General features: G+C 38.3%; 1 protein-coding gene across 1 annotated transcript in view; it reads right to left on the minus strand.

Annotated features, from left to right (window-relative positions):
• Lsamp (limbic system associated membrane protein) overlaps positions 1-13,080 on the minus strand; it is a 638,950-nt gene that overhangs the window by 22,114 nt on the left and 603,756 nt on the right. The window contains exons 5-6 of the mRNA XM_052158414.1: positions 10,011-10,131; positions 9,411-9,559 (exon numbers count right to left, since the gene is read on the minus strand). Of these exons, the coding sequence (XP_052014374.1) occupies positions 9,411-9,559; positions 10,011-10,131 (270 nt within the window). The remainder of the gene's footprint in view (positions 1-9,410; positions 9,560-10,010; positions 10,132-13,080) is intronic.

Below are 13,080 nucleotides of genomic sequence, written 5' to 3' on the forward strand. Positions count from 1 at the left end.
GGCTAAAGGGAGAAACCACCACTGCCCAGGCTCACAGAAGCCCCTCACAATAGCCTCAGGCAAACGAAGTGAGAAAATTCCCTCAGAAATTTAAAGCTGACTCTTCCTTCATTTTACAATTCAGTGGATTTTCTGCAGTGAGATAGTTGAGGTATTTATGCAAATATATGCAATTTAGGACTGATTTCTGAACGAATAAAGCCGAATTAAAATTAATGGGAAAATCCACTATCAGAAACAAATCAAGGAAGGAACAGCACTTATTTTTTCTCTATATATAAATATATGTTTGTATATTTAAATATACATAAATATGTAATATATATTTTTAAAGATTAGGGAGCAGGGGAGCACTCTGCTTATTATGTTATGTTTCATGTTTGGCACAGAGGTAAGGGCGCTGGAAAATTTTTAATTGATTACAGGCAATACATAATAGCTTTTGGCTTCATCCTAGTATTGAAATGTCACTGCATACATAGAAGTACATTCCCAGATGGCCTGAGGGCCACAAGTGTTTGAAGCTATGGAAGGATGCAAGGGGTGACCCTCTTCTGTGAGGCACTAAGGAGGAAGCAGCTGGGGTGAAATGTCTGGGCTAGCTTTTTAATCACCTGGAGGAAATCAAACTCTGAAATTCTTGAGGCCATTTGCCTCAAACAACAAAGACAAGACAGTTAACACTTTGGTGATGAAAGTTAAGATTCCAAATAGATGATGACAAGATACAGTATTTAATTAAATAAGGGACTCATTGGTGGCCACAGTAAGACATATGTTTCATGGGTATTTGAATCCTGAGTTTTCACTCTAAAGACTTAGTATTCTGTCATTGTCTTGTCTTTCCATGGGAAAGTACATTTCACATGGGAAGCCCTCTTCATTGAAAAGAGATAGAAAAAGCGATTGGGTCCCTCGGAAGAGGAAGATGTCATCCTTGTAAAGGACAGGGGACTTAAGAGAATTGACATTTTCCTCTCACACCAGCTCACCCAGGTCTCCGTGAACAGCTTTTCAATCCCTGCTAGCAGAAGCCCAAAGTATTAGTAGTAAAGTGAACTAGATTCTCTAAAATCTATCTAAAAAAAAAGCTAACTACAGTCTACATACAGCACAAAACCAAACTAGGGTCATTCTCCAATCAACTGTTCAGTGTGTAGGAAACAATGTTCCACAGAATTGAATGAGGTCAGCCCCTCAATGAACTGCTCTTCAACACTCTGCAGCTGTCCTGTGTGCACAGTGTCTGGCTTCACTTTGTTCAGCCCCAATGCGCGATCAGATAAATATTTGAGTTTGTGACTGCATAGCTGCTGTCACAAAGACTCTCAGCGTCATCTTGATACTGTGTGCAAAGCTCATCTTGGACCGGACATGACCTCTTTGCAAACGTGATAGACTGGGCCAGATGCAATGCTTCTGTGTGTGTTTTTCCTTATCAAGATATTTGCAAGATGCCATCATGATAAAATGGTGTCGATTTCTGTAACAACACTTGAAGCTAAATGTCTTAAAATAATTGTGGCATGTCAGGAATTCAAGATGGAATATTTTCCACGAATGCCATGCTTCATGTCAAGACTGAAAACCAGGCACACTTTAACAGTTTTATTTTTAGTGGCCATGGTAAGGAACAGATTTTATTAATGCTTTAGGGAAGTTATTTTATTCAACAGAGTTTTAAGTTTTATACTAAAATAGTCTAGATTGCTCTCAAAATTTATTAGGCTGCCTTGTCAGCCCTAGAAACCTTCTGCAACTCATTGTAAATATAATTAAAGCAAGTTTGCATATATGTGAATGTATACATATGCAAAAATTCCATTATTGACACTTTGAAGATCTCCAGCCAAGACTGGTCGGAACTTCAGCTTGGACAAATTAACAAAACATGATCCATCTTCAAATTTATGAAACAGCATCGTTTCTTCCTATAATTCTGAGCACATTTTTCTTATAGTGTGTATAATAATCTTCTTTAATTGGATTTATTTTTTTCCAAACGAGGCCCCGCATGGCCTAGTTTCCATTTTTTCCTCATGTCTTTGAGTGTTCTTTGCGAATCACTTTTCTGAGATTTAATTTCAATGGTAGGTTGGTTTCATTTCAATTTTTTTTTATTATTTTAATTTTATTTGCCAATTTGCCTTTAAATACCCTTAAGCTAGAAAGTCATGGCTGTGACTTTGCATCTAAATGTGATGTAGGAGGCAAAAATTTAATTTGGGTCTGTAGAAAGTTTTATGAGAAGAATATAGAGTGACTGTTTATAAATTGTTATTTGTGTGTTTTAAAATTATGTATGTGTAAATGGCAAAACACATAAGTTGGCCCATAGTTAAGGAAAAGAAGTGTTCATGTAATTGTATTGTGTTTAGTCTTTGGGAAAGTACACTGCTTGTAAAAGCAATAGCAATGTCTATAAGTACAGAGCCTATAAATCTTTATGTTAGGGGTGGTCAGTGGGATCATTTATGTACAATTTTGTGTCCTAGAGAACTAGGATATACAGGCATGTTTGTTCCAATATGAAAGCTATTGGTGACCTATAGTAAATGCATATTGAAGATACATTATTCCATGTTTGTATAGCTGACTGACTTGACACGTAGTGGCATGACAATTACCCTGCTGTTGTTGTGGCAAAAGAATATCTTCCTTTGCAGTGTTTATGGGGAAAAAGTAACTTCAAATACATGTGAATTTTGAGAATATGGTTTCTTCCTTTGTGTGCTTCACACATTATATGTTGGAGAATGACCCAGGAAGAGAACTACAGTGATAAAAATCATACTGACCTTGAATGGGGTGGGGGACTGTGGGTAAAACACGCTCTAAAGGGGAAAAACGGTAAACATCACAGAGGGTAGAAATACACACGTATTCTCAAGGTTAATTGCTCAAGCAATTACAGAACAGGAATTTCCATGCCTATAGACTATCTTATCTCCAGTACAGTGTTTATTTGTTCTTCCTGTTAAAATATCAAAGACAGATATTAGTGAAATTATAAAAATAAACCCTTTTTAAAATTATTAAAACAAGAGTAGAGAGCCAACACAGTGGTAGCCCTCCATATAGGGTCTTCTCGTCTGCTAGAAAAGCCTATATCTCCTTAGGGACAGGGGCTAGAACAGAATATAGAAGTTATAGAATCTTTCTTGATTCTGGTTCTTCTCCCTTTGGCTAATGATAAATGGGTTGATGGCAGCCACCACAAGTTTCCTCTCCCTTATCTTTCAGCATTTTATCAGCTTTAGCCAAGCATCTGTAAAATTTATTTGGGGGAAACACTAAATCATCTTTTCTCTTGTTGGTTTTATTTCCATCAGAGGATGACCGAGGAGGAAGTCTTCCTGGCAATATGTTTCTTGGGATGATACAGTTCTATCTGTACTCCATTTCTTCATCTTACTTCTTGCTATCATGCAATCTCTAAAATTTGGTGAGTCGGCCAAACTTTGATGATATATCTTGTTAAATGATAGCGAGTATTTTTATTTGAACACTTTGGTCTTAAAAAGGTAAGTCTCTCACTTTCACAGTCCCATACTTGGACTTCTTCCTATAAATTAAGTATACTGATGGAATTTAAGTTTTAGGGTACCTTCCATACGTCTCATTAATATTCTGCATATGACTCTAAATCTTCCCTGAGGCTTTTTCAGCAAGGTAGAATAATGTGGGAGAGACAGGGCTCACTACTTTTCAACTCCTAACTCTATAGAACAACACAGTTAACATACATTTGCACATTTTAATCTAGAAGTTCATTTAAATAGTGACCAATGTCAAATAAAAACCAACCAAAACCAAGCCATAGAAAGATAAGCAAGTTCAGATTTGTTTGCTTTGCACTCTATCTTGTACTGTGGTTAGTCAGGAAAAGCTGATTCACCCCTTCCTCCCTGCCTCTTCAGGTTCTTCACACATCTGGCCATTGAGAAAACTTCTAGGCACCTTATGCACACTGTCTGCTTGCTCTAGCTTGACTGAAAGTTGTAGGTTAAATGTGAAAGGTGCTTAAGTGCATTGAGATAGAATAGGAAAATAATGTCCACAGAACAATCATGTTATAGTCATACAAGTGCCAAGCAGAAAAAAATGATTTAAACCTTCACTGTGCATTTGCTATGAAGTTTCCAGCTTTGAAAATAAATAGCCGAAGCACTTTCACGCTTGTGTGTCAGCGGGAGAGCACTGTCCCATGCTATACTCCTCTGCTGTGTTTTATGATTACTATTATTATTCAGAGTATTTAAGTGACTCAGCTTATTACTTTTCTCACCACACTGTTCACAGTTGGACACATGCACTCTGTCCGGCTTTCCGCAAGAACACGCATATTGCTAAACCATGCTGCCTTCTCTCCATAGCCTTCACTACTGCTTCCCGGCTGGTTATTAGCATCTCCGCTCCACCCTGCTAACATCACTAGGCTTAGCACCTCTCATAAGTTAGTTTCCTTCTCTCCATTCTGTCCTTCTGGCTTATCTGTCCTTCCTGATTCCTTTGATCCTCATTTTCCCTGCCATCTTTCCTGTGACCGTTGTGAAGTTCACAGTGAGATTTGTGGGCTCCTGCAAGAGTGAACTGAAAAGTGACGCAGGTCCCAATTAAAATGGAAAAAAGAAAATTTCATACTGTTGATTTTCAAAACCACAGAAGAACAGGCGTCTTGGAGGGCTTTGTGTTTCTCTCTTGGATGTGGATGCTTGAGGTCAAAGCAGATGAGTGGGAGATGCTAGGTACAGACTCTGCTGTTGGCCTTAGAAGCGTAGGCTGTGGCTTTTTGTATGGGCTTTAAGTATGGGCTTTGCTTTCCAGTTGGCTAAATGGGATATGTAACTGCAAGAGGACTATTGGCTGATTCTGCTGGATATGAGAAAAATAAAATAAAACCAAGCAACCAACCAACCAACAAACCAACCAAAAACAACCTAAATAGCTGTTAACATTTCACAAGGACGTACTTCGAAAGGACTCTACAAAAAAAGCTGAAATGAAGGGCAAGGTGTTTATATCAAAATAATTTTCTAACTGATTTTATTTCACTGTGAATATTGGGTAACTGCTCCTGGAACTCAACTCATTTAATGTCCATTTTGAAATAAAAAGCAACCCACATGCCCACTTTCTTCCTTTTGTATCCACAAAGAGTCTTTGAAGGAATTAGTGTCTATTGTTACATATTGTATGGGTTAGAACTCAATAATAGCATGTGTTATCATGAAGTATCTATAAGAATATGGTTAAGGAGTCTGCTAAGTATTAAGTACCACAAAAAATAAAAATTAAAAAATTAAAAAATATGCATTTAATACTCCTAAAATAGTAATTTAGAATGTATTTTGAAGAACACGTGGAGTCCCTCATCAAGATTCACTGTACTTGTAGACTGCTTGGGCAGTTTTTATAGTCTGGTCAATTACAAGTTTATAAGTTAATGATCTTTTAAAAGTATAAACTGAAATGGGAAAGTACTCCCTGTACACAGGTGCAGAATGAGCCAGTGTAGATGTCTTTATATTTTTATTCTCTTACCTTCTGTACTTTTAATATATTAACAATCTTCATGCTTCTCTAAAATTGATCGACAGAACTTTCCTTTTACACAGAAATAAGCTGCTAACTTGGAATATTAGTTGAGAACCTCAACATTTCAAAGACTTGAGTCCCTAGTCCAGGAGTCAGTAAACCTTAGATGATGGAGGTAGTGGAGAGAAGGAAAAAGCTGAACTCTTTACCATACAGGAACAGATCATTAACCAGCCAGGAGAAAGGCTTCGTGAAGGAACAAGAGGAAGTTCAATGTTTCTCCACCTCCACACCACAAACTGTAGCTCCTGACATTTTGTTTTACATAAATAAACAATGTGTTGGTCTATAAACTGGTCTCTAGGAATTTCAGACTCAACTTTAAATCTTGAACTCAGTGTATATATCATTTAGTTTCACTGATTGCATAATCACTGTGCAACAAGGAATCATGGGAACATAGTAAGGCTGTCCTGATGGTTAAAGGACATGCATGTGAAGCAAGCACTTCACATAAGCATCACTTGGGAAGAGTCAGCAACACTCAAACAATTGCCCATATTTTTGCTCCCTTAAGGGAAGCACTGAGACGAGGTATATACATCATCCTGTGGATAAATCTCCAGTTATTTGCATAGAAACACTGAGATGCTTATAACCTATTTGTAGACTATGAAACTTCTCGTTGCATCAAAAGAAATTCACATCTTCATCTATGGCATGAACACGGCTCTGTCTAAACTGACTAAGTAGCTGAATCCCAGCCCGCGTATATTGTGCTACTAGATTCACACATTTAGAAAAATGTGAAATGCCCCACTTAGTTCGGGCATGAAGAAAAATATGTAAAAGGTTTTATTCAAATATATACACTAAAGGAGTCTTTGGCAGAGTACTAGAATGTGAGGAAAATGAGAACAAATGAAAGCGAAAATGTTCCAGTGGCTTAGGAAGAAAGTATTATAAGCACAATGTATTCTTGCACTATCATCCAGTTATTTTGACCCCTCTGGAGAGGTGACTAGAGAGTGGAGAAGGATACATCTATATGTTGCTGAGGACAACCGAGACAACGGATGGCAAATTGACACTGCAAAAGTCAGCATGTCACTGAGGTGGTGGACAGGGCTGGAAATGTGCTGACTCGGCATTAAGGATGAATAATCAGGAACTCTGGGATGCTGGCTCTGTGTCTCTACCTGCTGCTGCCTCTGGCTGGCAGCAGCTCGCCAGCTGCTATATCTGCTCTGGCCCAGCTTGGTCAGCAGAGCACCCTGCTGCCCACACAGTGCTTCTGTCAGAGCCTCTGGCTACAGACACCCCTCCCGACACGGGTGGGCGGAAGAACACCAGCTGCCTTACAAGGGCCTTTCCTCCCCTCTCCCTTTAATCTCATTGATTTTGAATGTGAAGAATGGGCAACTTACTTACACAGGCGTATTATTCCTTTTCTTTCTTTCCTTCTCCTTTCTTCTCTCATTCCTGTCTTTCCTTGCTTTCTCCCTCTCTTACTTATTTTTTTGGGCCTGTACAAACTTGACTGTGGTAAAGCCCCATCTCTAAGACTCTAACTTTGCAGGCTGTCATGACATACTTCCTAAACCTAACTGATGGAATTTGGGTGGTCAGAAAACCAAACTGCTCTCACCATAAAAGACATACGCACCCTTTTCCCTTGAAGTTCATAACTGGACCTTGGGTCTAAGAAACAGTGTTGTTAACTAATTTTCTACAATGGCAATAACTCCATTCGCTTCAAAATCTGGTGATATTTCATCTGGTTTTTATTAAGTACATAATATCTTAATTTTATCATAAAACAGGGAAACAATTGCTCACCAAGGTAAAGGCATATGCTGTGTATACGTGCTGCATCCAAAACTGGTACTTATGCATACATGATGCTGGGTAGAGGGCAGTATGGGACCATTGAGGAGATGCTCCCCACCCTATTACAGCACTGTGTACGTCATAACTGAGGATGACTCTCCCCAAATCGTGAAGGACATTGTGATAGGAAACATTTGACCGATTCCCTGATTCTCAGTTTAGAACCTGAAATTCTCTAAAATTCTTCATATTTCCTAATTTTACCATGTTACATCCTTTCATGGATTGTTGCGATGGGTAGTTCCCATTCATTAGGTTGTACAAGTGTCTCTACTGTCTATAACTTAGTCCTTGCTCTGCCTCTCTGCCTAAATATTCTCTCCTCAATTTTTCCTTCATCAGCAGCTATCCTGCTTTTTGTATTCTCTGTACGGTGAGAAGAAAATATATCTTAATGTGGTATATAATTGTTCATTTTTTTAAAATAATCTTGTTGCATTTTCTATCTTGCAATTCCCTTAAAACTTGGGTGCATGATGTTCTACTTGAGTAGGTTCTTGTAGGTTTGTCAGAATCTCAGATTTATCATTGCACCCAAGGTTTGCTTATACCTCTGTAATTCCTTGGGTCAGGAAGGAGTGGGTAACTACATCTCTTAATACATAGTTCCTCAAGGGTCTGGTGAGCATTGTTTCCGGTTAGAGCAAAGAATATTTATGTTTAGTCTTTAGAGACAAGTAAGCAGGATATGAGTTTTCAGCCTCATGTTGATGTAGCATTTGTATAGCTATCCCCCATGAAACTACCACAGACCAAAGCCAGATTGTAGGTCTAGGGTAGTTTATGGTTGTTGATTTATAAAAGTAGTGTTAGATATTCAGCAGTTTCCAAAAAAAAAAAAAAAGTTAATACTACCCTTCAAGAGAACTCTCACTTAAATTGATTTTTCTTCAAAGAATCTTTTCCCCCCTTGAGGGCTCATCTAAATTGAATACAACAAGATGAAGACATCTTTCCTAGCCATAGTAATTTATTTTCCAAATGAGCACACATAGAGTAAAAAAAAAAAAAGTGTTTAGTGGTTTGTTATTTTAAAATAATAATAAAACCTTTAAAACATTTTCTATTTAATCCAAGAGAATTTTGTAGCTAGAAAGGTTCTAACCATTTTGCTTTACTTATTCTAATAAAAAAAAAAAGCTTTCGTGTTCCACATATTATCCCCATGACCCCATGATCCCGTTCAGCATCCTCTGTCTCTCAGGGACATTTGAATCTGGAATTATAGCTGTCTGACCAACAAGGTTGTGGGATTACAGACATGACTGACCCTGCTTCCAGTGAGCAAGACTCCAAGGTGGAGTCTCCTACATCCATGCCTTTGAAAGGGACTTATTCCTTCTCTGCTGTCTATCAGGGTCTTCTCTGGCCTTCAGAAATGCTCTCTTTCCCATGATTCTACCTCTGCTGCAAATGGTGGATCATTAATATAAAATTACTGTCATAGGGAAACTATCCTACAGAACCTCTTTCTCCTTCAAATTTGATATTATGCTTTAAACATTCAGTCTATCCTTCCTCTTTTGTAAGGAAAAACACTTTCTTTTTTTCCAGCCTCTCCTTTTCCCGGGACTTCATCTTCTCTTGCTGGACATTTCTTTCCCAATAACTACTCACTGGCATATTATAAGAGCCATCCATTTCTTGGCCCTTAAATTACCCCAGTTTCCTAAAGAGGCCATCACAAAATAAATATGTATTTTTGAATATTCCTGAAGAATAACCAACCAGGAAAAAAAAAACAAGAAACTATGCAACACAGATGAAAACACTGGGAAGTTATCCAAAGTAAGAGAGGACAGAGAATAGTTCTTCTATTTGTAAATATTGCTATTTGTGGAGACTGGCAGCTTCCACTCTGGTTTCAGTGGGAATCTTCTTATTTCTCTATAGGTTTACCTTTAAGGGATGGGGGATAAATTTCCAGTCAGTGTGAGAAGCTCTCACTTGTAGGGAAGCAGGCTCTGTTTTGGCATACTTACTGAAAAGGACTAGGCTGGCATTGGTGACTCCTAGCTTGTTGGCAGCCACGCAGGTATAGTTGCCATAGTGCTCTTCAGTGACATTGGTCACCGTCAGGGAGGACTGGCCCTCAGTGCTCTTGATCTCAAGGCCATTTGCACTGTTTATCCTAAGAGTAAGAAACAGAAGAGTTAAGGTGATACAGATGAAGGGTATGACTTTGTGGTTTCTTCCTCATCTTTATGCTGGAGTTTTTCAAAAGAGGAGAGGAAATAGAGTGTTTGTTATCTCACTCATTATAATCATGCAACATCTATTTTTGGAACAAATCGATCATGTCCATCCACAAAGAACACACAGTAATGGATGAGCTCCATTAAAATTAAGTTTCTACTACATTCAAGAAAGATGCATATGAAAATTATCAATTGAACCGTATTCCTTACTATTTAAGTTTATCTTGAGTGATTTTGGGTTCATCTTAAGGGCTACAATTTCTAAGTGATGTTGAAAAGGAAAAAAAAATGTACACCATTACAGATGAGTGAGGTCTTGCTATTAGGCTCTGGGAAACTTTGAGATCATGATTTGGAACTTAGGGTAAAGGGTTTGGCATGTACCTGGTGTCATCTCGGTACCACTCAAAGTCAGGTGCAGGCACCGCTGAGGCCTCACATTTAAGGGAAGCTTGTCGTCCTGTGGTGGCTTCATTGCTCTTCGACTCCGTGATAGTGGGTGGATCTGTCGCAAGAGCAGACAGAGATGGTTATTATGTGAGAGCAAAGGATGCTCTGAACACAAAGGGCTGTAGTAGGAGAATCTGTAGGAAGGATCAATACACAGGTTTACATGAAAGGAGGAGGCTCTAGAATTGGTACCCAAGGCAGATTCAGGAAAGGCATCTAGTTGGAGACAAGAAAGCAATATATGCGGAAGCATCATTGATATGCCTTGTGATCAGTTAGATGAGACTGGACACCAGAAAGCTAATGTGAAATATGACTGATGGAATGTAGTTGGCTTATATAACACTCAACCACCATTTTATGTGAATAAAAGCCAAGCTTTCTTTTCCTTTCCTTCTCATTCATTCCAATTGAGGTTTATATTATTTGAATTTTTTTCAGGAAGTCATGAAACCAAATGATACTTTTTTTTTAAGATTTATTTTTTAGTTTCGTGTATATGCGTGTCTCTCTGTTACATAAGTTAGAGCTCATGGAGTTCACAGGATGTCCTGGAGCTGGGAGCCATCTGACATGGATGCTTGGAAACTGAACTGATGGCCTCCCCAAGAACAGTATTTGTACTTAGTCATTGGACAAATACATAACTTGACCATTTCCTTTCTCATTGCTATTATTACTATAGTTAGTGAAAAATTTGAAGAATCTGATGCAAATGAAAGAATTAAACTTATTCTAATCTGAAACTTTGCCATAGGTTGTCAGACTCTAGAAACTAATAAGCAAGAAAACTACCATGAAGTCATTGTTCTGGTCTTTGCTACCATGTGTGTTCCCTTTTACTATGACACAAACAAATTTGGCTTTTATATATGAATTGCAATATGATATGTCTAATACTGGACAGAAGGTCTGCTTGTCATCAGTCCTCCAAATGGCAGTTGGATCTATCTGTCTATCTATCTATCTATCTATCTATCTATCTATCTATCTATCTATCTACCTACATCTATCTACCTACCTACCTATAGAGAGAGCCTTTGAATGGGCCTACCAAAACTATAATTGACTTGAGATGAAGTATAAACCTTATCTGATAGTATATTTTTTGCCATGATTCTTTATACATATCCTACTAAAGCAAAGGCAGACAATATGGGAGACATGATCTCTGTGATCCAGCGATGTTTTTTGCTCATGTAAAGTTTGAGAAAAAGATTTTCCCAGGTCAAGGGGGTTGGCTCAGCCAGTAAAGCCCTGACCTTGTAAGCATGAGCCCCTGAATTTGATTCCAAGCCCCCATGTAAAAATGCTACACATCTTCGTATGAGCTATAATCCTAGGGTTGGGGAGATAGAGACAGGAGGATTCCCTGGGGATTGCTGGTCAGGAAATTTAGCCTAACTGATGGGTTAAAGAAATGTGATGACATTCCTGAAGATTATACTTAAAGGCCATCATGTATACATGTACCACCACCACACCATACCACACCACACCATACCACACCACACCACACCACACCACATCACACAGATAAAAGAGAGACACAAAGCCAGGGAGAGACACACAGAAATATTACTTTTCATCTAAAAGTTATTTTCCAGGCAATGCTAACTTCGCTGTGTGTATGGGAAAAATAGGCCCAAGCTCTGCTCAGGTAACTCAGATTTTGTGGAAGAAAAGTTAACTAATAAAACAAACTTACAATACACAATTCACTTAAGTATCTGGACTATGCTATTTCTGTTTGTTTTTTTGTTCTCCTGTAGTTTTGGGAATCAGTTTTAAAGTTTTCTGTCTATAGAAACTCTGGTCCTGAGTTAGAGTCATATAGAACAATGTTAGGCCAGTCTGCAGTTTCTTTCTATCTCATTTTACCATTAGTATGATTTTTTTTTTGCCATATTCAGAGAGAAAAGAGTAAGAAAAAATTTGGATAATTCTTTTAAACCATATGTAAACAATAGTCCAGGGGATTGTCATTGGTACTCTTTTGGCTTAGACTTAGCTGCTCATTTTCTTAGAGGTACAAAATGAGATGTTATATTGAAAAGCTAAACAGAAGAAAAAGAAGGAAAAAAACCCAAAACCCTGAACTGAAAGTAGGGGTCCTTGGGCATAGTTTCAGTGTGGCTTATGGACTTCTCATTGCATAGGCTTATGTGTAGTATATCTATAGCTTAAGCCTTGGATTGTCATTTATACAAGAAGAGAACTACTTTAAAAGTATATAGCAATCCCCCCCAGCCTAATCCGTAAAACTGAGCTGTCAATATTATCATAGCACATGCATTTTTACACTCTTTAACCTTTCTTGCCTTTAAATTTCTAGCTTTCTAGATTCACTCGTACTCCATAGGTTGCCAGCTAGAGTTAGTGGTCAGTTGCAGGAAACCCGAAATCTGAGGTTTGAGCCAAGATTTAGAACCATCCACATGAGTTTAAGTTCTTTCTTCCTTCCTTATCTTTTCAAAGACGGAAACAGCTTAAAATGATCAGCAAGGTTCCATTGAAAAGTCTTTCTGCCTATGATTGGCTACCCAGGTCATTAAAGTCCATCTGTTCAAAGGATAATGCTTGAATTGGATATATTTGTGCTGATGGTAGAATTTTTGGGAGAGGGATGGAGCATAAAATAGAGGAGATTTTTAAGTTTAGATTTAAAATTGATGTATGTGAGCTCAAATTGAGACTTGGCCCCTCCTTCTTCACTCTTATTGGAGACTTTAGTACTTTGCCCAGAGTCACAGTGCTTCAATTCCCTCATCAATAAAGTCCTGGAGCTAGCAGCAGGGAGGCCCATTTGGAAGCTGATGAAGGAATTTAGAAAGATTCTACACCAGGTTTATAATAAAAAGATGGGAAGGAGGGGAAGGATATGAAATATACAGAGCTTTAGAAATGATTACCTAGCAGTGACTTAAATGTTCAGGGGAAGGAAGGGAGGCTAAAGGGATAACACCCAGGTTTTTTGTTTGGTTATCAAGAGATGCTATCCACC

The sequence above is a fragment of the Apodemus sylvaticus genome, chromosome 15 (genome assembly GCF_947179515.1).
Source record: "Apodemus sylvaticus chromosome 15, mApoSyl1.1, whole genome shotgun sequence".
NCBI classification, from domain to species: Eukaryota; Metazoa; Chordata; class Mammalia; order Rodentia; family Muridae; genus Apodemus; species Apodemus sylvaticus.